Source organism: Pezoporus wallicus, unplaced genomic scaffold (genome assembly GCF_028554395.1).
Source record: "Pezoporus wallicus isolate ANWC-B61680 ecotype Strahan unplaced genomic scaffold, APGP_CSIRO_Pwel_v1 contig_14689, whole genome shotgun sequence".
NCBI lineage: Eukaryota > Metazoa > Chordata > Aves > Psittaciformes > Psittacidae > Pezoporus > Pezoporus wallicus.
The window spans coordinates 128,509-154,659 of record NW_026637698.1 but is presented as its reverse complement, the minus strand read 5'-3'; the positions used below and the strand labels follow the sequence as shown (position 1 = coordinate 154,659).

Here is a 26,151-nt window from a genome sequence, read left to right as displayed (position 1 = left end):
CTGCGTGCCACCGGATTGCTCACAGGGCAACGAGGACCACAGAGGCCAAATAGCAACCCTGATAACAATGACCCCTGTCCTCTCCTTCCTCTTTTCCCCTGCCACTGAGGCTCCCAGTGTCCTTCTGCACTGAGGCTCCATTGTGAGAGCCCAGACTGGGGTTTCTCTGTGTGCTTGTCTCATTTGGCTGGGGGGGAACAAGACCCTTTCTCAGGGCAGTGGATGCTGTTCAGCCTCATGGTTAAAGACAGGTCAAAAGGAAACCTCTGGAATAGAGCTCCCCACTTCCTGCAAGTTACTGGTTTCGAGGCTGTGCAATGGGTGAAAATGGTCATGGAATGGGTTGTGTTGGAAGGGACCTTAAAGCTCATTTAGTTCCATAGGGGATGGGGCTGCCCAGAGAAGCTGTGGCTGCCCCATCCCTGGCAGTGTTCAAGGCCAGGTTGGACACAGGGGCTTGGAGCAAGCTGCTCTAGTGGAAGGTGTCCCTGTTCATGGTAATGGGTTGGAGCTGGATGAGCTTTAAGGTCCTTTCCAACCCAAACCATTCCATGATCCTATGATCCTCCTGAAGTCTCAGCTCAGTAGAGTGGTTTCAGAACGGAGCTTACCCCCACACTGAAGCTCCTTGGCACGGAGCTGGGGTTCGCTGCTCCCAAAGATAAGGGATAGAGAGCAAGCTGAGGATGCGCAACCATCCAACCCCAACTGCCTTCTCCTTGAAGACACCTCCTCTCTTTGCTCCCAGCAAGCCCAGATGGGACCACCACGCTCGGTGCACACACAGCGTGTTCCTGATGGTGCTGAGCAGAAGAGGGGCCGCTGACAGCATGGCCAGGCTGTTCCCCTGAGTCACACTTGCTGCCTGCCCCAGCGTGCCCTCCGTGTGGCTCCTGCGCTCCTTTCCTTCCTCTTTCCTTTCCCAATGGCTGTTTCAAGCCTGCAGTGAAATCCCCATGCAGCTGCCAGCGCTTTTTCCTCCTGGCCAAGACAACGATGGCTTTTTCTCCCTGCTGCTTTGCAGCAAGCTGGCAAGAGGCACTGGCTTTGCAAGTCCATGCCTGTTGTGGCATAATAAGGTCATTGTCAAGAAGACGCTGCACCAGGAGGCTGATCTGGAGCAAAACATGGCCCTGGTTGTGAGCTGTGCAGCCCCTGTGGCTGCGCAGACACTGGCCTCATTGTTTCCCATTGTGAGTCTCGGGCGTCTCGTTGTCCATGGAAAAGCCGGTTCCTGCTGAGCTGATGCAGACACCAGTTGGCTCTGCATCCTCGCTGGGTATCAGAATGACTGTCTGAATGAGCTGCCTCCCAAACCCACGTTCGTCTCTTGCTTCACATCACTTGGATGAACAGTGAACGAAATTCTCCACCTCCCACCTTTTCTTGCCGAGATGAAGCTGCAGAGATCAGAGATAGGGCTCTGGCCAGCTGGAAAGGCCCCGTTAGGAAGAGCTATTTAAAGCAGGAGCTTAGACGCTGGTACATCTCAAACCACATCCTGCTTGCATGCTTGTGACTGGCTTTTCATGGCTCCTTAGCTTACAGAGGGTAAAACCCAGGGGGAAGCTGCTGCCATCAGTAAGGAGGAGGCCACGGAAGCATCACTTCAGCCTCACTGACATGGTGTCAGTGGGATACAGAGCCTCTTTTGAATATGCTGCCTAAGAAGAGGTGATAAAAGCGTGTATGGCGAAGAAGGTGAAACCATGTAGGATTGAGGCTCGCATTCCTACAGGCTCCCTTTATAAGATCCAGCAAGATACCTGCATGAACCCTGCTTTCTAAGGGAAAAAGAGGGAGATGCTGGTTTGACTTCACACAGTATCTGCCACAGAGGGAGATGCTGGTTTGACTTCACACCATATCTGCCATAGAGGGAGATGGTTCTATATCTGCCATAGCTGGTTTGACTTCAACATATCTGCCATAGGCACACAAATCTGCCATAGAGAATGGTTCTAACCAGGGCACACAAAAGGAATGAACCAGGCCCCTTCCAAACGTATTGAATAGTTCTCAAACTTTATTTCATGGTGATTGACGAAAGACACAAGTTAGTAATGGTTATATCATGCTGCTCCTCTACTGTGCATTGCCCTTCAGAATTCATACAGCAGTTCACAACGGTCATTACGTTACCCTAGAAATGAAGCCACGTGGACGTCTTGTCTTTAAAAAACAAAAGGCAAAAAAAAACCCCAAAACACCCCAAGGAAACCAAACCCAAACCTCAATGTCCTTTGTTTGTTTGGTTTTTTTTGTACATACATGGTATAAATGCTATTAAAAATAAAGCTGAAGTTAAGTGCACAGCCCCTAGGGAGCACTGCAGAATCGGACCTTGGTTCAAGATGCTTGACAACGAGGACGCAAGGTCCTGTTTTAAGGCATTTCCAAGCCCCAGCAAAAGCAGACAGAGATTTTGTTCAGCTGTTGGGGTTGTGGGGTATTTGTTTTTTTGCAGTGACCCTGGCTTCATGTCAGTGGCATTCCAGAAAATGAGCAGCTTCCCCTGTGCATGCCCCTCTCCCTTTGGAGCTGGAGCACCCAGCCCTCAAATCTCAGCCAAGGCATTGCCCAGCTAGAACCTGTGTCCTCAAAAGGGTCTCCCACTCCCCTCCCGTCCCACCCTGCATAGTTAGCCCCCATCTATCTACCCCTCGTGATCAAAGTAAAGCAGCCCATCCCTTGCACGACACAGTCACAATACTTCCCACCAGGAACCACAAGTTATGTACAGAATCCACTTAAAATGTGGTATTGCCACGCACACAAGCACACAAGCACACAGAGAGTGGGGTCTCCATCCCACAGAGGGCACAGCCCCCCGTGAAATACTCAATCACTGCATGTTGAGAGGCACGCCAATGGATTAGGCAGGGATTGGGGTGGTGGTAGATGTCTTCTAGTGATAAAATAGAAGGAAAAAGTGGGTTTTCACTATGTTCTTCCCCTTTGTTACATCTGTGTTCGGAGCTCACCCTGAGGAAAGGAGGTTGACTTTTCATGGCTCAAAATCCAGTGCTAAGAAACAGCACTTTTAGAGGCTGCACTATTGTAAAGGTGCACTAAAAAGGTGTGCTAGTATTTAAGGTGAAACTGCAAAATGATGTTAATAAACCCTTGATACCTGGTGGGATCCTTCAGCTGAATTCCGTACGCTCCAGAAAGGTGGTTTCACCCAAAGCAATGCCATCTCAGGGTGGGAAAGGGACCCAGTTTTGTGACCCAGTGGTGGAAAGGGCCATAGATGCTACACAGCATCAGTAAATTCTTCCCATGGAGAAGGAACCTGAATGGAATGGGATCATTTCAATGCGTTTGTTCTTCTCCTGCTTCCAGGAGATTCCAATGTGCTGGCTGACAGACACTCACAGACACGTTCATTCAGACACACACATACTGGCTTTGTAACTGGCACCACAGTATTTGCTTTTAAGGTCTTTAGAGAGGAAGAAACCCCTTTAAAACCCTCCTCCCAAACGCAACAGCCGACTCGTGCCCCATTCCTGTTTCCATTGAGGCTATTGCTGCTGGGCTGGCAGCACCCCGAGGAGCTTTGATCATGGCATGGAAGACCCTGCATTGCAAAGCCTTGAAGTCAAAGGTAGAACTCCAGTTGCTCTTCATGGGAGAGGCTCTTAAATACCAGCTCTGCACATTCACATGCTGGCCAGCTGGAAGCATCCTCAGGGTAGACACAGGGCAAGTCATGCCCGGAGGCTGGAAAAATGGGCATGGGTGATGGAAGGACACATCCAACAAGTGAAAAGGGACGTGGTGCCCTCGCAGCCTCTTTGACATGGCTGGAAGAGGGAGAGCACTTCCAGCTCTTGAAGATGCTGCAGGTTCTCAGTGGTGCACGGGAGGGCAACGCTCGGTACATAGAAGCCCTTGGGAAGAGCAGCCAGGGCAAGCGGGTGGTTAGGACACGTCTGGATAAACACAAAGCGTGGAAATGAGGTTTCACAGCTGCTTCTGCACGTGTCCAAGAGGAGGAGGAGGAGGAGAGCCAACAAGAGGAATCCACGTTTCCCCCACAGCTCCTCTCAGTCCAGCAAACAGTCATAAAGACAACCAAAGAGCAATGCTTTTCTGCCTGCTCAGAGCAGACCTCGGTCTCTCTTCCAGTGCATGGCATCCCTGATTTTAACAGAGCATAAAGGAGAAAAGCACTTGAGATTCTTACACACATAAATTATAGTGAGAGGAAGGGAGGGAGGAGGGAGATAGGGTGAACATAGGGCCAGGCACCAAAGCAGGGTGGCAAGTCCTGCTTCTCCGATGGGCGCATCCCCGCTCAGCCGGCACTGAGGTGGGAAGGCAGTGAATCCACGAAGGCCACGCGTCGCGCCAGCACCAGCATCCTTTCCCCCACAGGAGTGAACGCCAACCCAAGAACACGAGTGAGGAGGGGAGGGAGGGGGGTAAAAACCACCCGAAAAGAAGCTTCAAGTATGAAGAAGATTTCCAATGCGACGGGGAAGTTCTTCTGTCACTTCTTGGGAGACTTGGTTCAAGGTTTGTTCTTTGTTGCTGCTGTTGTGATTGAGAGTCTGACTGACCTGGGTAGACTGCAACCGAATGGATAACCCAAAAGAAAAGGTGTTTCCTCCCCTCCCTTTCCCCCCTCCCACCCCAAAAAATATAAAAAGCAATAAGTTTACAAAAATAGAAAATAATTACAGCAATAGGCAGGAGGGAGGGAAGGAGAAGGGAAGGTCCCTGGGGGGCTATTTGGCTGAGCAGTGTAATATCCTGGGGTTGTTTAAAGCGTCCTCCACCAGATGCAGTTCTTGGCGGTCCACAAGCACGTCCCTTATGCAGCCAATGAAGCCGGTGCTGTAGGCCTTGGGCAGCTTGTGAGCCAGGCTCAGCTTCTCCATTCCCCCTGCAAGAGACGGTGAGAAGGTTGGTGAGGAGGACAAGGGGGATGAAGGTGAAGCACTGAGCTTGAAGAGGGAGAGGGCGCTCCGTGCCATCGGCATCAGGGCATCCAGAGCCATAGGCCAATGAATGGCTCTTGCCAGGGGACATGGAAAGGGCTGGCATTTGGTAAAGCCAACCCTTTGTCACTCAGCTGTCATCAGCCATAGTAGGCAGAGAACAAGTAGGGGACTTCTTAGGTCAAGGCATTTGGGAGGCACCAGTGTTGCATTGAACAATGGGAGCATCAATGTCCCAGCTCTGAGCTCCTCAAAAAGGGGCACAGAGGAGCTTCTCGCCTACAAGAAGCCTGGAGAAGGACTTTATACAAGGTTTTGTAGGGACAGGACAAGGAGGAATGGCTTTAACCTGCCAGAGGGGAGACTGAGGTGAGCTCTTAGGCAGAAGACTCACCCAGCCATAGGGCCCCGTCTGTGTCCAGCTGTGTTGCACCAAGCGGAGAAGAGCCAGCAATGGGGGCTTCGTTGCCGACTTGAAGGGAGCCTTCTCTCTGCACCCTGCTCCCAGAGGGAAGGAAGAAGAAAGAGAAGTTGATGAGAGATAAAACAAGGAGCCGCTCGCTGCTTTACACCGGGCACCATCAGCCCTTATCAACGTGGAGAGGAGCGGAGCTCTCCCTCAACCCATACAGCCTAGAGTGGTCCTCGGTGCGACATCCCTGTCGGAAGCCAGCACCAAGCGCTTCCTTCCAGCATCCCGTGGGCATCCCGCAGCTTCCCCCCGTGCCCTCTGTACCCAGGAGCAGAAATCCCCGGCATTCCAGGCGCATGATCCGCTCACCACTCCCCAGCACCGGTAAAAATAAAAGGGGACATCTTGAGCTCAACACGAGCAGAATGCCAAACCCTCGGCCGGCTCCGCCAAAGGCACGAAGAACCTTCCGTCCCTCCTTGCCCCCCTGTGACATTTCCAGGCGTGTCGCAACACGCGCCCCTCCGACGCAGCACTGCCCACATGCCTCTCCTCTATTATTATCATCCAAGAACAGGAGTGACCCATAGGGCATGAAGCCACGGCCATGACTCAGGCTCCTCCAGTTCTTATTGCCCATAGACAGCAACCCCCCATCCCGCTGCCTTCACACCTGGACGCCTTGATATGGATCCACTGGTTGGTGTTGACCGGGACTGTGGATCGTAGGATGACTGGTTTGGAGCCCAGGTCGTAGGTCATTTGTACGAAGCCATCCACTATGGCGAGGGCGATGTAGTCTGATCGCTCCAGCCCCTTCCCGCTCCACAGGATCAGTCCCTGGGTGGCCTCTGTCCTGATGCTGAGTTCAAAGTGGTTTGATTGCAAGGCCTTCTCGCTGCACGGGGAGATGGGAGGAGGGGGGGAAGAGAGACAAGAGTTAACATCATGGCTACAGAAGCAACGGGGAGCAGTCAGCTCCTCGGAGCAACCTTCTCTGTCCCCAGCCAAGTAGCTCGCCAGCCAAGGATAACCTTCAACTGACCCATGGCATCAAGTTCACACACATCCATCCCTGCAACAAGTATTGGTATTGTCTCCTCATATGCAGGCACTGAAGGAAGGGGTCTATTAGGTGGGGTGGTGAACAGCAGAAGGGTTTTCCTCTCAGAGCTGCCTTTGGTTCCCAATGGGAACCCAATGCTATAAGACGTGAGCACCATGAAGGTGATGGAGGCTGCCCACCGATGCAGCAAAACCTTCTTTCCCCTAGATGCATTGTCTTTTCCCAAGGGAGGAATGAAGGAAGGACAGGATTTCCCCCACATTGGCATCCCCATCTTTGCTCAGTTCCTTTTGTTACAGGGGAAAGGCTCTTGGCAAAAGGCGAGATGCCATATGGAGTCACCATCCACTCCTGGGACGCTCCGAGACACACTGACACATGTTCACACATAGACCAGACAACATGGGCACAACACAGACAGCTTTTTATTCCCAAGGGACACTGCATCCAAAGGGACAAGGGCTCTGCATGAAGCCGGCTGCCCTGCAAGGTAACTCAACCTCTCCCCTCACACTATTAGCTATGTAGGTCCCCAGGAGCAAAGGGCCAGAGCTGGAGCTGCTGCTCCTATGCTGGAGGGACAGGGCTTCCTTCGTGTTTAATCTCATCACCAGCAGAGCTGTATCCCTTCTAGATAAAAAGCCAAGGATACAGACACACAGGACACAGACAGAGACATGCTGAGGCAGCAACAGCAGAGCACGAGACACAAGAGCTGAAAGCCTGGCACAGACTCACCTGGGCTCCATGGGGTAGTCCAGTGCTTCGGGACTTAGACGCAGGAAGAAAGGGGAGCATGCCATAAGCGCAGGACAGCAGGAGACCCTTCCCTCCCACCCCTGCTCCAACAGGGGACACAGCAACAGCTCTGCACCCTACACAGTGCCCAAGCTGAGAAAACCATCCGGAACAAGCCACTCTCCTTTGGGATGAGTTTCCTCAATCCAGGAAGCCGAGTCTGTGAGTAGCTGCTTAGCCAGGGCGAGCAGAAGAATGCCAACAAGTGAATACCCAGTGATGCTGGGACTCTCATGGGCCAGAACAATCAGTGTTCCTGCTCATGGAACTATCAGTTCCCTTTGCTGTCCTGCTGGGATGTGTATCCCAAGAGAGGACAGAGAGCAGCACTGCTGGGGAAGGGAGCTTGGACCTGCATCAGGAGGACCCTTGCCTAGGCAGACCTGCAGGCAGGTCTCAGGCTGGTGCTTTGGGATGCAGAATGGGATTCCATGGAGCCAAATAGCTGAATTGTCACCTGAGGACTCTCAATCAGCCTTGGGGCACACTTGGGCAGCAGGACACACATGGAGATGAGGAAAACGAGGACTACAGAAAGAGAAGTCCAGAGAAGCTGTGGCTGCCCCATCCCTGGCAGTGTTCAAGGCCAGCTTGGACACAGGGGCTTGGAGCAAGCTGGTCAGTGGAAGCTGTCCCTATAAAAACCTATTAAAACGCATGTTCAGAGCAGAAGTATGGGCATGTCATGGCCAGCAGATCCCAGAGGAGCAACTGGAGTGCCCATCCTGCCCAAACTACTTTTTATGGGCATCCCAATGGGTCCTTCAGCCTTGGCGAGGCTCACGGGTGCTGCGGCCAAACCGCAGCTAAGGGATGCGAGGAGAAGTGCTAAGCTCCCTTGCAGGATGGGGCACGCACAGCCAAAATTGGCTGGCTGGGGCAGGGAGAAGGCTGGGAATGATGACCTTCCCTTCGGGAGCACTGGGAGAGGCAGGACGCAAAGGTAGCGGGTTCATTGCAGGGATGTGTCCGTGTCTATGCAAGGGGACAGCTGGGCACTGCCACGTGGCAGAGCTGCCGTGCAGGTCACTACATGCCCCTCGCTGCTGTAGGGCACTGCCTGGCTTAGGAGGATGCTTGGCTCCTAAATAAACCCTTTCCGAACCACCAGAGCATCTCCCAATGTGAACATGCAGGCGACGGGCTCTATGGGCTCCTGGTATTGGCATGCATGCAGCAACTCAGCCTCCCAAGCCTCTGCCTGACCCCAGATTGTGGAGAATGATGTGAAATGGGGATGGGACAGGCAAGGATCGCTTCAACTGTCCCACAGAGTGTGGGGAATGAAGCTGCGTGAATCAGTGCTGCTCTTCTATCGCTGACAGTCAGCAAGACAGGCAGACAGCAAATAACAGCAGGAGAAGAGGAGGCTCCAGGGAGACCTTAGAGCAGCTCCCAGGGCCTAAAGGGGCTACAAGAAACCTGGAGAGGGGCTTTTGCAGTGAGACCTTAGGGAGAAGTTCTTCCCTGTGAGGTGGTGAGGCTTAAACTAAGCTCAGTGCTCCTCCTCCCAGTGTGCCCTGTGCTCCCCTATGGGTGCTCATGGTGGCAATGGGATACATGGAGGGCAGATGGCTGCAGGGAGGACAGTACTTACGCAGGGATCTCATTGGTGAGGTGGCTTGAAAACAAAGAAACAAGGACATTGAGAAGAGACAGAGACCGACAAACAACAGCTTAACACAGACACACTGAGGATATAGAGGCAGATGGATGGAGCCTAATCCAGTATCCTGTCCCAGTGCTGTGGAGCTGGGAATTAATCACAGGGCCTATAGGAGCATGGTGCTGAGGAAGGATGCTGAGCCAGACCATGATGGACCGAGAGTCTCCTGTAGGAGAAATACCCAGCCCAGAGGACTTCAGTAGCTGTGGACTGGGCTCTGCTTTAATACAGAAGCTACAGAGACCACAGGCTCCAAACACATATCCCTGGCCATGGGGGAAAAGCCAACAAGGCAGCTTTAATGGCTAAGGCTGGAAGTGACTGCTCACAGCTCCTATTTAGCTTGGCCTTCTTTGACTTGGACTTCTCCAACCCAACCTCTTCTTGCCAACAGCCCTTGTTTTGACTTTGATTCAAGTTACCTCTTTGTCACGGCATTGTGGTACTCCATGTACGTCCTACCATCAAAAGCAATGGCTTCTGCATCTCCAGCAGCCTTCTCAATGATCACTGGAGGTGGGAAAAAGAAGAGCTGTCAGGCAATGGAGCATGGCCTGTCCATCCTTGGAGACAAGGAATACCCCCCTTTACACTGAGCATCCATAGCAGGATGAAGGCATGCACAAACATGCCATCCCTTGGGGCACATCAGCACGGTGTCACCCTAAGCAAGCCCCTGGAAAGCTTTATAGTGGATTTAGAGCCTTTGTGCTTGTGGTGTCATTCCCCCCCCCCCCCCCCCCCCAGCAGCCACAAGGAGAAGACCTCAGGCTTGGCAAAAGCCATTCACTGTCCTGCTGCCACCAGCTAGCCATGGAAGCAGCTCCATTGCTGTGTGCAGCTAACGAAGGTCCATGCCCATCCCTACCCTGCCATCTCACCTCTCTCACAGTGAGCCCCAGAGAAGCCCCTCTGGCAGGAGCACTCATAGGTCTCCATCCGAGGGCTGCAGGTGCCCCCATTCTGGCATGGATTGGGTTTTTGGGTGCAGGGGTGGCCTCGGAAGGGGGAGATCTCAATGGCGCTGCGGATGTTCTCCTCCTTCAGCACGGGAACCCCCTTGATGGTGATCTGGCAGGTAGAGGCAAGAGGAAGCACAAGTCAGCCTTCCCCAGCCCATCTCTCTATGGGGCTGGTGGAGGCACAGAGACCAGTATCCTCATAGGGAAGAGGAGCATCAGCCCCAAGCCTGTGTTCTCCTGTGACGTACCCCAAGTGCCACCACTCTTCAACCACTTGTGCTCCCCCCCAGTGCACATGGATCCATATCCCATGGACAGCCCACTCCCACGCTAATCCTTGCTCTCCTCCAGTGATACCAGTGCTGATGGCACCTCTCCCAACAAGACTCCTGCCCAATGCTGCCTGTTATGGCCTTACCTTCTGCACTGCTCCATCGAAGCTGGTGGAGATGGCAGCTGCTCGAGCGAGCTTGCTGAAATCAGGGGCTCCCCCCACATAAAACGGCTCCTTCAGGTTCAGGAAGGTGTGAGGGACCTGGGATGGAGATGGGAGAAGGTGGGATGGAGATGTTATGGGGTTGGGAGCAGGGCAGTGCGGCACAACCACAACCCGCTGTCCTCTGCTCATCCCCATTCCCTGCCTTCCTTCCTTATGGGAGTCCAGTGAAACCCCAGAGTCTTGCCTGCAGCAGGCACACAAGGAGAAGATTCCCCATGGGTTTAAGTTGGCAGAGATGCTGTTCTGATGCTCTCAGCTGCAGAAGCCTCTGGTTTTGTGTGGTACCCAAAACCAAGTGCATAAATATTGCTTCAGCCTCCCCAGGGGTAATGTTTAAACCCAAAAGCATTCCATATTCAGCTTGGGTTCCCTACATCCCAAAGCATTCCATATTCAGCTTGGGTTCCCTACATCCCAAAGCATTCCATATTCAGCTTGGGTTCCCTACATCCCAAAGCATTCCATATTCAGCTTGGGTTCCCTACATCCCAAAGCATTCCATATTCAGCTTGGGTTCCCTACATCCCAAAGCATTCCATATTCAGCTTGGGTCCCCTATAGTAAATAGCTAGAGGAGGTTCTCCTGAATCTCACGTGCGTCTGGAGGAGAAACACTCCTTGCTGTCACCCTGCAGCCCAAACTAGGTGAGTCTTCAGCCCCATGGATCACTGGGCACGTAACAGGAGCAGCATCCCTTCCTGAGCTCCTGGGATGGACCCAGAGGCAGAGCAGCGAGGCAGGGATGCAGTCGGATGAGTGACTAGCTAATGCCTTGTGGAGTTAACACGAGAAACATGACCGGATGGATTGAAATGCTTCCGAAACAAAATGCAAGGACTGGCTGGAAAACTAATGATGGAAAAGAAAAGGAGTGTCTCTAAATCTACAGAGATCCTAAAACTGCTTGGTCAGATGGAACACTGAGGTCTGGATGGAAAACAAGGAACACGTGCCGATGGCAGATGGGATGGAGGTTGCAGTGGGTCATACTTATCTTTACCTTACGGGATTTCTGGGATCCAGACAGCAGGGGAAGGGAAAAATACAGTGAAAATCAAAGGGAGAGAAAGAGAGAAAAGGGACATCAGTGGGTAACATCGTACCATGCAGGGCTGCAAGAGCACCAGTGCCCCGGGGAGATAGGGAAGGGCAAGGGATGCTGCAGAAGGCAACAGGAGGGGTGGCTGACAACCAGGGTAAGCTTGAAGCTTGGAGAGATGAGTTAGGGGAGGAAAAGAGCCCTTCTTCTGCAGGAATGCTGCTTACCCTTGGGGCTGCACTTATAGGTGGATATTAGGGATGAGTTCAGCAGCAATTGGGGTTTTCCTTGCATTACCAGCTTCCCCATTGAAAAACTAGATGAAAGAAAGGCAAATAGCCCTGCTATGGGACCCCAGGAACTGCTCTTTGTGCAGAGACAAAGTGAATAGGGAGAAGTCAGAGGTAAGCTGCCAGCTTGGGAACAGAGGAGAGAAGGCACTAATGGATTCAGCAGCAACACTGCAATGGGCTTTTACTGAGCCCAGCATCACGGGCACAGCCTGGACCAAAAAGGGTCCAAAGGAACAAGCAAGGACCTGCAACAAAGGGCAGGGGTGTCCATGTGGGTAGGGGGGCTCAGTCCAACACAGCCCTGCAACCAAAGCCCCCAGATGAGGCTTTGTGTGATGGGGACAAGGAGAAAGGAAGAGCTGGTCCTACAGCACCAGGGCCAGGCTGCAGAGTAGCTATGAGGGAGGTAAGCTCTGCCCCACAGCATCCTTTGCCTCCCAAGGTCTTCCCCACTCTTCCTCCACCCCTAAAGCCATGTAAAAGCACCGGGGACTTCTCAGGTCATCTCACACATGGGAGGAACAAGGCTGGAAGCTCTCCCTGGCCCATCACTCACCGGGGACTCCCCCATCACCCTCTCGCCGTTGTTGATCCTCATGACCCCTTTGCGCCCATTCCTCTCCAACAAGACGTTCATCCAAGTGTTGAGGGGAACGGGCTCTTTGCTCCTGGTGGTGGGAAGGGAGGAGAAGACACATGGGTGTAAAGCTCCCTTGACCAGCTTGCGGGGGCACACAGAGCCCAGCTTTAGGTGGGGAAAGAGGGACAAAGCAGGGGTGGAACCAGCTCTGCCTTGTCCCACAAAGGGACATCCAACCAAGCAGCCAAGCATGAAGCCTGCTTCCCCCCATTCCTTATGGTTTGCATGGAGGGGAGCTCCAAGCCAGTGCTGGATGCCACAGCCACCGTGTCCCTCATGCCCCTGCCATCACCATCACCCTGAGGAGCAGGTCCCAAGCCCTACCTGAGCACAGCTGCCCCTTTGCCCAGGTCGTATCGGTACTCCAGGTAACCATTGTGTAGAGCCAGAGACACAAAGTCCCCTTTGCCATCAGTCTTCTGGCCGTTGTAGAAGATCATACCACTGGGGTTCTTGGCCAGGAACACAACTTCCATGGACATTTTGTCCCTGAGGAGAGAAGTATGATGGATACCCTCCCATCCAACATCCCAAGCCCTTGGAATACCTCTGCCTGCCTGGTACAGCAGAGATGCCAGCCCTGTAAGGCACCTTTGCTAGGTAAAAGATGGATGTGCCATGCTCAGGATGCTGCTCCGTGCTGCCTATTTACCCCGCCTGCTGCAACACCAAGCACCCAGGGCACGGGGCTCCCTGCAGGGATTCTGGCAATGCCATTCATAGAATCAACGGGGTTGGAAAAGACCTTTAGGACCAAACCCAACCATTCCCTCTGGACTAAACCTGCAGCAGGCAAAGGGAAGACCTCTAGGGAGAAGCAGGCACAAGCTCTGTCTCCACATCACTGCACTCGCCTGCCCCTCTCGCATTCCCAGGTACTTACTGCAGGTCAGGAACGAAGCTCTGCAGCCCATTCAGCTCCAGGTAGGAGAAGCCATTGAACTCCGGGAGGAAAGGCATGCTGTGGTCCTGCTCTGTCACTGGGCACAGACAGGGGAAGGGTGAGGAAGAGGAGGCAAAGCAGCTCCGCACGGTGCCCCACAGCCTTCTGGTCACCCCCCCAGGCTGGGCCAATGAGCACCTTCAGTTCCACCCCGTTCCCAAACCCGCTCCCATCCCACCTCGCTCGCAGAAGTCTCCTTCCCGGCCCATGGGGCAGGCACACAGGGCACCTCCCTCCGGCAGCACCAGGCAGGTGGCAGAGACGTGGCAGGGGGTAGGGTCACAGGGGTTCCTCTCGTCGGCACAGGTTGGACCTGCAGCAGAAGGGGAAGCTTTGTCACACCAGCATCCCAAGCCGACAGGGGATGGACACGTCTCTGATGTCTCCTGATGCACTGCCGGCCTTTTAATCCCATCTCAGATTGGGCTCCCATGATGCAGAAGCACCCCACAGCGAGCCCCACAAATGGCAAACGATACCTGCGCAAAATTACACGCCTAAAATGCATGAGGAAACTTTTTTTGTGCATGAGAACAAACAGATCCAGACCCTTGTGTTATCCTAGAATAGTCAGGCTTGGAAAGGACCAACCTCCTGCCATGGGCAGAGAGTATTATGTGAATATCAACAGGATTCTACATTTATTGACTTCAATGGATGTGATTTCATCCCACTCTTCTCCCTCTAGCCCACTGCTGATGCTCCACACCACATCCATTTCTGCTGTAGCCCATAACACCATGGAATGGTTTGGGTTGGAAAGGACCTTGAAGCTCATCCAGTCCGACCCCCTGCAATGAGCAGGGTTATCTCCAACTAGATCAGGTTGCCCATAGCCACATCCAGCCTTGAACATCTCCAGGGACAAGGTCTCACAGCTTTTGGCTTAAAACCCCCACCTTTTTAGTGCTATAACCCATCTGACCCCCATCCAAACCCATCTCCTTTATCAGCTCGCCTCTGGGATCCCTCAGGACCCGGCAGTGGGATGAGGACCCCCCCAGCACAATCCGCACGTACCAGTGTAGGTGTGGAGACACTCGCAGTGGAACATCTCAGCCTCCTTGACGTGGCAGATGCCGCTGTGGTGGCAGGGGTTGGGGTGGCAGGGGTCGTTGCCACACTCGCCCACCCCGCTGCCATACAGCACATCACTGCCTTTCTCCCGCAGGTCGTACATCTGGTTGTTCACATCCAGCAGGCGGATGCAGCCCTTCAGGCCGGTGGTGGCCGTGGTCCGATCTGCCACCCTGAGGGCACAAGAGGACACAGTCAGTGGGGGGTTGTCCCCAAGGACAAAACTGCAGGGGAATCCCAAGCAACAGGGTCAGGCTGCGGTACCCAGTGATGCTCCGTTGCACAAACACCCTCCAACCACCACCCGGAGACTGGATACGGAGGGCTCAGCCCCTAGGGATGCTCTGCCTGCAGCAGCAGAGGATGGTTTGGGTTGGAAAGGACCTTAAAGCTCATCCAGCTCCAATACATTGCCATTAACAGGGACACTTTCCAGTGGACCAGGTTGCTCCAAGCCCCGTCCAACCTGGCCTTGAGCACTGCCAGGGATGGGGCTATGCCCAGGGCAGTGATCCAGCACCCACACCCTCACTCACACAGCCATTTGGTCCTCGGGTGCTCCCCCGATGAAGAGGTCCGTGTCGAGGTTGAGCCCATCGGTGCCTGTGGGGCTCTCGCCACTGACGTGGGGCTCCCCATCCACTGAGAGCATCCCACTGCGCCGGTTCCGGTTCACCACCAACTGGTGCCACTTGCCGGGCTCCACACGGACCTTGCTGGTGATGATGCCCGTGCCGGAGCCAGTGTTAAACCTGGAGCAGAAGAGGAGGAGGCCTGGGGCTGTGCCACCCTGCAGACAAGGGGCATCTGTGCCATGGCACGGGGGCTGCTGTGTCCCCCTTCCACAGGCTGGGTTGGGTTGGAAGGGACCTTAAAGCTCATCCAGTTCCCCACGGGCAGGGACCCCTTCCACTGGAGCAGCTTTCCTGCAGGTTTCCTGCAGCCCCTTTAGGCACTGGAGCTGCTCTAAGGACTCCCCTTTAGAAGCCTTCTCTTCACCAAAAGGTGGAGTCTGCACCTTTGGCTTTTAGGATGGGAAAAGTAACTTCATGCTCACACTTACGGGGCCTTTCTTCCTTTCTTTCTCCCCCTGCATTTCTTTTTCCAGTACAAAAACAGCACCAAAACCAGACCTTTCCCTTGCTCAAAAAAAAACAACCTCCCACAGCTTTGCAAACTTCAACCTGAAATAAGGGAATTGAGTCCCATTTGCATTCCTATTACATTGGGAAAACCACTCTTCTTGTCCATCGATGCTGCTGTTTCCTAGCTTCCACGTTCAAGCCCAGCATCCTCCTGATGCTCTGCAAGGACCATTCACAGCTTCCCTGCTTCCTCCTCACCACACAAGGCTGAGGGCACCCACCTGAGCTCCACGAAGCCGCCGACCAACGCCAGGGAGATGAAGTCTTTGCCACGGTTCTGGCCATTGTAGAGCAGGAGCCCGCTGAGCTCCACGGTCCTGAACTCCATGGCGATGCGCACGGTGTGGTACGCCTTCATCATCTTGAAGGCCAGGTAGGACTTGCCACCGAAGCTGGGGATGAAGTACCTGATAGCTGCAAGAGCCAGGGTGGGTAGGGAAAGGAAGGGGGGATGAAGCAGAGGAAGGGACACAGAAGGATGGAGAGGAAATAAATGCGTTACATGAGCCTGTGAACTCTTTCCTACCTGCACAGAGAGAGCTCTTATGAAGTAGCACAAAGAAGCTCACACTCTCCTCTGGACCCATGCTTCTATGTAGTTATCCCCTCCCAGACACTCATATTGGCTATGAACCAACTCCTCTCATGATGGCATGACCCTAAGTATTGCTCCCAGGCTTTAGAGATCTGTGGTATTGCTCCCTTAGCACTCAGCTTCAGTGATGCCCCAACCACCTCCTCCCAGTTAAGGACCGATGCTGCTGGTCCTCTCCATGCTCAGCTATCACATCCCCTGCTGCACACACAGTTAGTTCCTCGTAACTCAACTCCCCTGCTCCTCAGATAGATTTTATCAGGAGATAAAACCCCTGGGATATATATCCCAGAATCCCACATGACAGATTTACATTCATCACTTCAGGCTTCTATTTAGTGCAGCTGAGATTTTCCAAGGGATCTGGAAGACCAAACCCTATTAACCCTATTAACCAAACCCTATTGCTGGATACCCACATCCAGCAGCAGCTCTGAATGCTCCAGCTTAGAGCTTTAGGGACAAAGCTGGTCAGGAATAAGCACTGAGAAGCCCCTAGTGTGACTGTGGGAGCTCACAGTCACCAACAGCAGCTCTGGTTAAACGTGCTGTCAGGATGGAGCTGTTTGCTTAGCAGCTACTATCAGCACATATCTAGTGCAGGAGAGGACAGTTACTACCTGCCTCTGGCACGTTCACAACCAGTCAATAGCTTCAGGAGAGCAACAATGCCATGAGCTGAGATTAAAAGGAGAAGCTCAATCTCTGGGGCATTGATGTAGCACAAGTGAAGCCAGGAAGAAATTGCTCCAGGCACCTTCTCAGCATCTTAGAATGGTTTGGGTTGGAAAGGACCTTAAGATCACCCAGTTCCAAGCCAATGCCATGGGCAGGGACACCTTATCCTAGACCATGTCACCCAAGACTCCATCCAACCCGGCCTTGAACACTGCCAGGGATGGAGCATCCACAACTTCCTTGGGCAACCCATTCTTCCCCTGCAGCCTTGCTGTGCTTGCCTTTTAACACGCACAGTGTTCTGGCTGATTTAACAATGCCAGTTGAATTGACCCCTGCCTGGTGATGTTATGGGGCTGGGTCTGTTCCCAGCATCTCTCCATCACCACCGTCAAGTCCATTGTATGTATGGACCAACACGGGTCAGAAGCACGTACCTTTCTCACACACAGCTCCCCCTTTGCCAGCTGGGCAGCTACAGGTGAACTCCTTCCCATCATCCTCACATGTGCCACCATGCAAGCAGGGATGAGAGTCACAGGGACGTGAGGGCTTCTTCGTGGTAGGGGGCTGGCGCGTGGGCTTCCGACGCGTGGTGGCCGGGAGGGTGGATGCAGGTCTCCTGGTGCTCAGAGCTCCTGACATCTTGGTGCTGGGTCTGCCCATGGTGTCCTGGCGCAGGAAATGGACTGTGGTGGCAGGGGCGGCCGTGGTGTACCTGCGGGTGGTGGCGGGCGCCATGGTGGTGGCCGTGGTGGTGGTGACGGTGGTGGTGAAGAGCCGGGGGATCCAGTCTGAAACAGGATAATGCAGATTGATGCTGGTGCTTTGGAACCCTTTGCATAGAGTCATAGAATGGTTTGGGTTGGAAGGGACCTTAAGGTCATGCACTGAGTTGCCTGCGCTGAGCCCTTCTATTCCTCCCACCCTACCATGAAGTAGCCACAGATAGAGGGGGGCTCACCAAAGTCCATGAATTTGATATGTTCCTGTTGGGGTTTCTTCACCAGGATGGTTGTCTTCTTGGAAGCTTTGATCTGCTTCAGCAAGGCCCCTTGGACATCCGCTGCCGTGTAGGAAGTGGCTGACCATAACCAGGAGGAGAAAGGGAAGAGTGAAGATGCGTGTCTACCTGGTAGCTTCCCTCTCATGACCTCTCACAATGGATCTGAATCATTCCTATCCCCAGGGAACGCTTCTGCCTGCATTCCACGATGAAATCAGCACTTACCTGGGTCAAAGTGGGCCTCCACAATGACACGGACAGCGCTGCTCTGCCCCAGGTCTCGGACACGGATGCTCTTGAAGTCCTTCTTAACATCAGAATTGCGGAAAAGCTCATCCAGCTTTTGGTCAGAAGTGAAGGGGAGAAGAGAAACCAACTGGTTAATGGGGAGAGCCAAGGAGATGGGGCCTTTCAGTAGGAGAGCTTGAATCCCAGCCAGTCTCCTTGGTTTCACATCCAAACCTTTGCGAGCATCCAAGTGACACAAGCAGAGAACAAGCCCCATTGCCTATGATGATAACTTCATCTGGTCCCTACTCTTTACGGCCTGCAGTCAGAGGTAAGAACAGGCTCCAGAAATAGAGCAGGGAAGTGAGCTATTCCCATGGTGAAGAAGAGCAGAACAGAGGCAGACTAGAGACACCTTGCAGTTCATACAGGGATTTTCTACTCTGTAGCATCTAAGTCTTTCTGATCTCTTCTAAAGCTGTGTAAACCTTAGGAAAATCCCATAAGGGGCCATTCTGCATCTTTAAGTACCTGATTGCCTTTTAATACTTGGTTCTCAGACACTGCAGGATTTGTCTGAAGTCAGAGGAAGGAGACAGTGGCAGTCCAAGGCTTACAGTCAGGCTTTAATACCCCTGCAGGCTACCTATCCAACCTCATGGAGCCCCAGAAGTCATCACAGCCAGAGGCCACCATGTCCTTCCCTCAAGGAAAACACAGAAGAAAGTAATAACTGGTTAATGGTCCCATGGAATAGCGTTATAGTTGGGAATAGTGATCTCAGAGGGATGAAGGAGCACATCACATCCATGGGCGTTTGAATGTGACTTGCACAGAGACAACAGACTCTGCAGCACTGGGCCATGGCAGGAACATTGACAGGGGTCCTGTGCCATGCCTTCCTATCCTCCAGCCTGGGAAAACAGCCTTCCTGGGGGGAAGAATGGATGATCCATGGATGAAGCTTTTGTGTGCCTGTTTGCATCCTCAGATAGAAGCCGCTGTTGTATTGGGAAACACTGCTATTGTGATACGGAACTGCACGAACCATATGGTCCATATGACAGGCACAAATCTGCTTATATGACTGTACTGAGGGCTTGCCAACTTCTAAGTGCAGTTTGGAACCAGCTCTAAATACATGAATCTCCTCGCAAAGATGCTCTGTGTTTGCTATGCCACACTATAATGTTGCTCCCAAACCTGGATGTACACAGTGCCATGCAAAGTCCACTACTCCTAGAACAGCCCCACCACCAAAATGAAGCTGAAAAAGGCTGGTTTTTGACACATCACATAGCAGAGGATGGACCCAACTGACACACCAAGTGGTAGAGGCTAATAACACGCTACAAAGAGATCACACAATTCAAACAGGGTATCTCTTAGAACTGCCCCATCATCGCTTTACACTCCCAAGTGCCCATAACACTTAGTGATAAGTTGTGTCCCCCCCAGCTTCTGTAGGTTGAGCCCATCTCAAATAAACCCCAAAACCAACAACACAGAGCAATGCTCCTTCAAGATGCTCAACACGTTTTGCAGCGAGGTCGCTGTGCTCCCATTGACAGGCAGCAACGAGAGACCTCACCAGAAGCCATCACAAACAAGGAGGGAGGCAAAGCAGGAGACCCACAGTTTAGTTGTCTGACCACCATAGCGCAGATAGAGGTGGGCAGGGTCTTGTCTTCTTCTGCCAAAGCCCTATCCATGCCAAAGCCCTGTGCATCCACGATCAAGTGCAAAGGACTCACCGCGCTCTCAATGCTCCTTGCTGTCTCCCCAAAGAGCTCTGATTTGGGATCAGCCATCTCGGGTGTGTAGAACAGCTCCTGGCCTTCCACCTCTTCCAAGATGAGGACTCCTTGGAAGACTTTGGTAGCTATGGAATGGAAGGGCAGACAAGACAAACGCCTTTAGTCAGCTTGTGGGCAAGGGGACAGGCGTCTGGCTGACAGCATTCGAGTCCCTGGGGGGGAAAGGGTGATGGCAGTGTGCGGGTAGTGCCAGTGTTGGGGTTAGTCTGGATGGGTCTGCACCATGGAGGATTAGTATCAAGGGGTGCTGGAGCAGATGGCAAAGACCAGGCTGGAGATGGCAGCTTTTACCATACGGGTTCCTCTGAGCTCCGGCCCGGGTAGCAGCCCCCCTGCACCGGCTGAGTAACAAGAGAAAGACATTAGCCAGAGCAGTATATAGTCAACACGGCAGGATCACACATGGGCATGCAAACAGGGGCAGAGAGGAGGGCGAAAAGTGGGCTCTGGACAAGCAGAAGACCTGTGCTGGGAGAGGGAAGTGACCAGCTAACAGGCTGTGGTCAGCCTTGGAAACCAGCCTCAAAGTGCAAGAGGAACCCAAAGGATGGTTCCCTTCCCACTGGTGCTGTGGGAGTGCAGAGGCACCTAGAGAAGATCCCCGCTGCAGGTAACCACAAGGGAGGTTCCCTGAAGTCGTGCTTTTGTGGGTTCAAATGTGGTGTCCATAGGAAAAGGGGATGTTCTGCTGGCAGAGGGACAGCTGAGAAGGACCACAGTGAGGAAGCATCTGAGAGATGGCCCCAGAGGAACAAGCTTTAGGGTAACAAGGATGTATATTCAGGACAGCCTATACTGTGACCCAGCATGGGTAGCCCTGTGTTTCCTCAATGTGAACACTGTGAAAGGACAAGATAGATCCCACCTAGGCCATGGGATTCAGGAGTCAAGAAGCTCCCCAGGATGCCCAGCAGAGACACTGGGGCTCGGCTGCTCTCCCATGGGGCTAAACTGGTCCTGGTCAGCCCAGCTGCCTTTATAGATATCAACATAGATAATGGGAATCCAAGGAATTGCCTCATCGTCCCTAGTGCCAGTCAGGAGCTCTGCAGAAGCCTGGGTAGAGCACTGGGCAAGTTGTTAAGGAAGAAAGTGGTCACCTATGGGAAGGAAGAGAGTTCCCTGGCTCTCAGTTCAGCAGCAGGGTGGCTGCTGGCTGCTATGGGCACAACATCCATGGCTCAGCATCTCCTCCTGAGCATCCTCTTGCATCAATCCCTTCCCGCACCCTACAAGAGCTCAGTCTGACCCCTGATCACTGAATGGGACCCCAGAGCCCATCCCTAGGGACAAACTCACCCGGGCAGTTGCTGCCTTCAGCATCCGCAGCCGCAGTCTTGCCATCCGAGCAGCATCCCAGCGGGGTGTTGTAGCACGTCGCCCTCTCGATGGCTGGGGTGGAAGTTACTTGGCTTTCCTCCACCTCCTCTTCCCCTGCAGGGCATCAAGAGGAGCATTCACCAGCAGGAGGTAAGACCTCACCTCCGTGTCAGAGCTTCGCAGCTTCACGTTGTCAGTGGCACAGGGTATGGTTTAGCCCACAACCAACCTGCCAAGCCAAGCCTAAGCAGAGCACACTCACCGGCAGAGCCTGCCCCACTCGATTCCTGGTCTCCACTGATACCCATCTCCTGGTCTCCACTGCCTTCTGCACTGCCTGATTCAACATAGGCAGGCTGCGTGGTGGCCAGGACCACTGGTGCAGTGGAAAGAGGGCGGACAGTGGTCTTATACACCCCATGGGTCATCCATGGGGTGGTGGCGGGTCTGGCAGTGGTGATGCGCCTCGTTGTAGGGTGACCTCTTTCAGTAGGCTTGGCTTCCAACAACAGGGAGCTGGTGGGCAGCTCGGTGGGCTCCGGAGCCTGGGTGGTGAGCCGCAGTGGTGGAGGGAGCATCAACTTGTCCAAGGGCACTGTTGGCAGTGGTGTTGGTGGTGGGATGTGGCTGGTGTGAGTGATGGACTCTGAAAGGAGAAGGAGGACAGGGCGGGTAAGGACGCATCTTCCCTGCCATGAAGAGTCATGGCACAGCAAGGAACCACAGCCAAGCCCACGTCCAGTGTGTGGCACAGGACTGAGAGCAGTGGACACTCACCATGGCACTGCCCCATGTGTTTCACTGTGATGACTTGTCCCTGCCGGCAGGCGATGGTCTTCAGCTGGCACTGGTCCCCATAGGTGACACCATCAGAGCCACACACCTGGGATGCAGAGGGGAAATGTGAGCTGTGCCTCTGTCCTCCTCCAAGCACGGGGCAAAATGAACCCATCTCTAAGTGCTGGAAGCTTTGCAGGGTCCTTTAGAAGCAAAGAGGTGAGCACAGAGGGACCACTGCAGAAGCCCAGGAGCAATGATGCTCAGAGCATCCACTTCTGCTGGGGGACATCTACAACTCTTCAAAGAGTGACCAAACATCCCCTCCTGCTTCTTGGGGTGGAAAAGAGCCATCACAGTCATGCTGCCCACACTATCCCAATGGGCCACCCGTCCCCAGCATGCTGTTCAGGCCCACAAACCTTGGTCATGTTGGCCTCCAAGCAGAGCGGGGACGGGCACTCGCAATGGGCAAAGCCATTGACTTCCACACAAGAGGCCCCAAACTCACAGTTCATCTCCTCACAGGATTTGGGGGCTGATGGGTCTGGGGGAGGGAGAGAAGGGGGAAGAGATGGGAAGAGATGATCAACAAAGCACATACCAAGCATGAAGAAAAACAGGCTATATAATGAAATCCCTCTCTCCTCCCAGTAGGTCTTGGCTCTTCCAGTTCAGACTGATGGACAAGACAGTCTTTCCCCAAAAAGACAGAGTCCCTTATGCACAGATAACAGGAAGCCAGCCAGGAATGGAGGCCCCTTCATCCCAAAGCACAAGCATCCAGGGTGGAAGGGATGCTTTTCTTCCAGGATCAGCATTATCCAAGCACCCTCTCTTGGTGCCCCACACAATCCCTCTGGCACCTCACCTTTCTCACAGCCAGTCATGCCCATCTTGCTGCCATTGGGACACTGGTTGCACTTCATGCCAGTGATACCAGTCTTGCAGGAGCACAGACCAGTCATCTGCTCGCAGTCATCACGCACTGAACCCACCGGGTCGCAGTTACAGGCTGGGCAAGAAAGGGGAAAGAAGACACTCGTTTGCTGGTGATCCAAGCAGATCCAAAGACCTTAAGACCATCCTTGAACGCTGCCAGGGATGGGGCAGCCACAGCTTCTCTGGGCACCCTGTGCCAGCGCCTCAGCACCCTCACAGGGAAGAACCTCCTTACATCCAACCTGAACTTCCCGTTTCACTTTGAACCCATCACCCCTTGTCCTATCGCTACAGTCCCTGATGAAGAGCCCCTCAATGAGATCCCATTCTCTTTAGACAGAACACGCTCCCGCAGCCTCTCCTCGTAGGAGGGATGCTCTGGAGCACCCCTATGGGATGGGGTGGTGGCCACACTCACGGGTGCAGCCGCTCTTGCTGTCGGTGACGATGCCACGGAAGTTCCAGAAGCCGGGCTCGCAGCGGTCGCACTTGAGGCCCCCCACACCGGGCTTGCAGGAGCACTGCCCCGTGGTGGGGTCACAGGCTCCTCCATAGGAGCCATAGGGGTTGCACTGACAGGTACCTGTGAGCAAACAGAGAATCATGGAATGGTTTGGGTTGGAAAGGACCTTAGGATCATCTAGATCCAACCCCCTGCCATGGCATCTGCATCGTGGTGGAGGAACCACTGAGATGCTCAGCCAGGGCTGGACCACGGTGGGCAAAAGGAGGTTTCACCATCTGCTCTCAACACTTCTCCTCTGCTCCATCTACAAGGGGGGAACTAAACCTCCAGGGATGAACCTGCCTGCTTTGCTGTCATCAAGAACTCCTCTCTCATTAACATCAAAGGGGAAGGAAGCTATTAGAAGTTTATTATTAATTCATTAATTAGGAACTTGATGGAGGGAAGTGATCCAAAGATAGACAGAGAGACGCTGCCTTAATCCCCAGGGAGCAGTGGGAAGGGGACATGGGGCAGAGATGGAGAGAAAGGGAGAAAGCAGGAGCAGCAAGGTGGGTGCATGTGCACAACCCCAGCCTTCCAGAGGCAGGGAAATGGCATGTCCAGAACAGGCAGCAAGGGGCTACAAGCTAAGTGGTAATTACATCCTGATGCATGGAGGATGGGGGCAGCGGTTGGGACTTCATACAGATGGTTGGACGCAGGCCTTGGGAGAGATAAAAATAAAGAAGAGAAAAGGAACTAGGAGAAAGAACAAGGAACTGGCTCTGCACAAGAATGGAACGTGTAGACGCTGCGTGTGCAATGATGTGATTATAAGATGCTGCGTTAGCAATAGTGTGGTCATAAGATGAACATAGATAAGGCTGTGCAAAGGAATAGCAATAATGTCATAATCTTGTGATTAATACTCTATATAGAAATAAGGCAACTGAAAACTGCAGTGTAACACCCTGTGGGGCCGGGGCTATAAAACTTGAGCTGTATCTCAATAAAGGGTCTTCTCTTCACCTCATGAGAGGAGCCTGTGCCATCTGGCGTCGCACTGATGTATGCTTGCTGCCAACATAGGTGGGACAGAAACTGGTGGGATGATGAATCCCAGTCGGTTGGGAAGCTGTGTCCATGGATTGGAGGGTGGGGGACAGGAGTTCCATCAGAGACACAGGAATATTGGTACCATTGGCAGGGTGATGCTGGAAGCAGAATGCTTGTGTCCTCCCTTACATCCCCCTGGCCATCTCCTCATGGCTCTGCTCCCTGCTCTTCCAGCATCCATCCAGCCCATTCCATGCACCTCCTGCCAGGACATCCCTGGACCCTCTCTGAACACTGCTTGTTAAATGATACAGCACACTAAAGAGCACTACAGCCTCATCAGGAGGGCATCAGCCAGGCCCAAGCATGGTGTGAACCATGTCTCCACAGAGTAATGGGTTTCCCTAATGGGCGGTCACAGCCCCAGCTGGTAAGAGCTTGCTAATGCCTTTCAAAGTGCTGCTCCTGCTTAAGTGCTGGCTCTGATAATCATTTAATAAATATTAATGAAGCATTTGCCAGCTCAGCTTCCTCACAGTGCAGTCACCAGCCATGGGTGGCCCGCAGAAGGTGAACATGAAAGCTCTCTTCCACCTCAGCCTGCACTGCAAGGATATGAGCAATACTTGTGTCACTCAGACCAGTGAAAAGCCTTCAGCCTCTAGCAATGGGTTGAAGGCACATTCTGGCCCTAAGGCACCTTCTGGAGCATCCAGCATGGATGCAGCTGAATCACAGGATGGCTTGGGTCAGAAGGGACCTTAAAGGTCATCCAGTTCCAACCCATTGCCATGAACAGGGACACCTTCCACTAGAGCCCCATCCAACCTGGCCTTGAGCACTGCCAGGAATGCCACCATCCTGTCCTCCTGCATTGGAGAAGGATTTAGACCTGGCAGTTGACTTGGGGCTGTTGCAAGGGCAAGAGCATCACTAGTAGATACAGAAGGTGAAGCACGTGTGCACATCTCCATGTGTGCACGCTGGGAGCCTGGAGATGGGGGTAAACGGAGCCTGAGAGTCACCAGTTAGCAGAAGAATGGGATGTTTCCCATGGGATGGGACCCCAAATCCCTGCTCCACCCACTCTCTCCTGCCTTCCAGCCATCCCTGAAGGTCCTTCATGCCCACCAAGATAGGAACACAATATTCACTCACTGGGGCACCCAGCAGCACCCACTCCAAGCGCCAAGGTCATGTTGTCTGGGCAGCATCCGTAGACTGTCTGGCTGCAGTGCACAACCAGGAGAGGTGGTGGGGTTGTGGCAGTGGCTGCAGAGGAAGGCAGAGAGGCAGAGGTTATCCTCGGCACAGGGCAGCATTCCCAATGAACCATCCCTCAAAACCACATGGTCCTTGCAGAGATGCTGGGAACAAGCGATGAGATGAGGTCCTACCCTTGGTAAGGGAAAGCAAAGGGCGTGAAACAGGAATGATGCAGCAGGGATCAGCTAAACCAACACAGACATTGCTGTATCCTTAGCGAGCACTTCCTTGCTTAGCCCCAGGGACAGGGGACAGGTCCCTGTAGGACACCAGGCTGGCTGCCTTTGGGCACTCACCACGACAGGCTCCTTGGCTAGTGACATAGAGATCCTGGCGCTTCTCGCACCGTGTCTTCTTCAGCTCACACTCGTTGGTGTAGGTCACACCATCAGAGCCACAAACCTGCCAGGACATGGATGGAAGCCGCTGAGGGCAGCCCCTGGCACAGGAAGGCAGGTTCCTTATCCACGGGATGCTCTCTCCTGCGCAGGAAGCATGCGGGAAAGGCACCAGGGAGAAGAGAGGAGG

At 53.5% G+C, this 26,151-nt stretch overlaps 1 protein-coding gene across 6 annotated transcripts in view; it reads right to left on the bottom strand.

The window, feature by feature from the left end:
* Positions 1-2,008: 2,008 nt before the first annotated feature.
* AGRN (agrin) overlaps positions 2,009-26,151 on the bottom strand; it is a 105,783-nt gene continuing 81,640 nt past the window's right edge. For 3 of the 6 annotated variants that reach the window (XM_057407216.1, XM_057407218.1, XM_057407220.1), the window contains 26 exons: positions 25,920-26,025; positions 25,516-25,629; positions 23,272-23,436; positions 22,783-22,926; positions 22,334-22,458; positions 21,912-22,017; positions 21,397-21,780; positions 21,114-21,248; positions 19,752-19,879; positions 17,995-18,109; positions 17,728-17,847; positions 17,201-17,557; positions 15,712-15,904; positions 14,882-15,097; positions 14,289-14,518; positions 13,447-13,581; positions 13,209-13,305; positions 12,650-12,814; positions 12,242-12,353; positions 11,354-11,365; positions 10,272-10,388; positions 9,773-9,962; positions 9,314-9,401; positions 6,035-6,259; positions 5,344-5,447; positions 2,009-4,894 (listed from right to left, as the gene is read on the bottom strand). In XM_057407216.1, coding sequence (XP_057263199.1) covers positions 4,737-4,894; positions 5,344-5,447; positions 6,035-6,259; positions 9,314-9,401; positions 9,773-9,962; positions 10,272-10,388; positions 11,354-11,365; positions 12,242-12,353; positions 12,650-12,814; positions 13,209-13,305; positions 13,447-13,581; positions 14,289-14,518; positions 14,882-15,097; positions 15,712-15,904; positions 17,201-17,557; positions 17,728-17,847; positions 17,995-18,109; positions 19,752-19,879; positions 21,114-21,248; positions 21,397-21,780; positions 21,912-22,017; positions 22,334-22,458; positions 22,783-22,926; positions 23,272-23,436; positions 25,516-25,629; positions 25,920-26,025 — 4,041 coding nt within the window. In that variant the 3' untranslated portion in view covers positions 2,009-4,736. The remainder of the gene's footprint in view (positions 4,895-5,343; positions 5,448-6,034; positions 6,260-9,313; positions 9,402-9,772; positions 9,963-10,271; positions 10,389-11,353; positions 11,366-12,241; positions 12,354-12,649; positions 12,815-13,208; positions 13,306-13,446; positions 13,582-14,288; positions 14,519-14,881; positions 15,098-15,711; positions 15,905-17,200; positions 17,558-17,727; positions 17,848-17,994; positions 18,110-19,751; positions 19,880-21,113; positions 21,249-21,396; positions 21,781-21,911; positions 22,018-22,333; positions 22,459-22,782; positions 22,927-23,271; positions 23,437-25,515; positions 25,630-25,919; positions 26,026-26,151) is intronic. The other 3 variants (XM_057407217.1, XM_057407221.1, XM_057407219.1) reach the window with 2 other exon arrangements.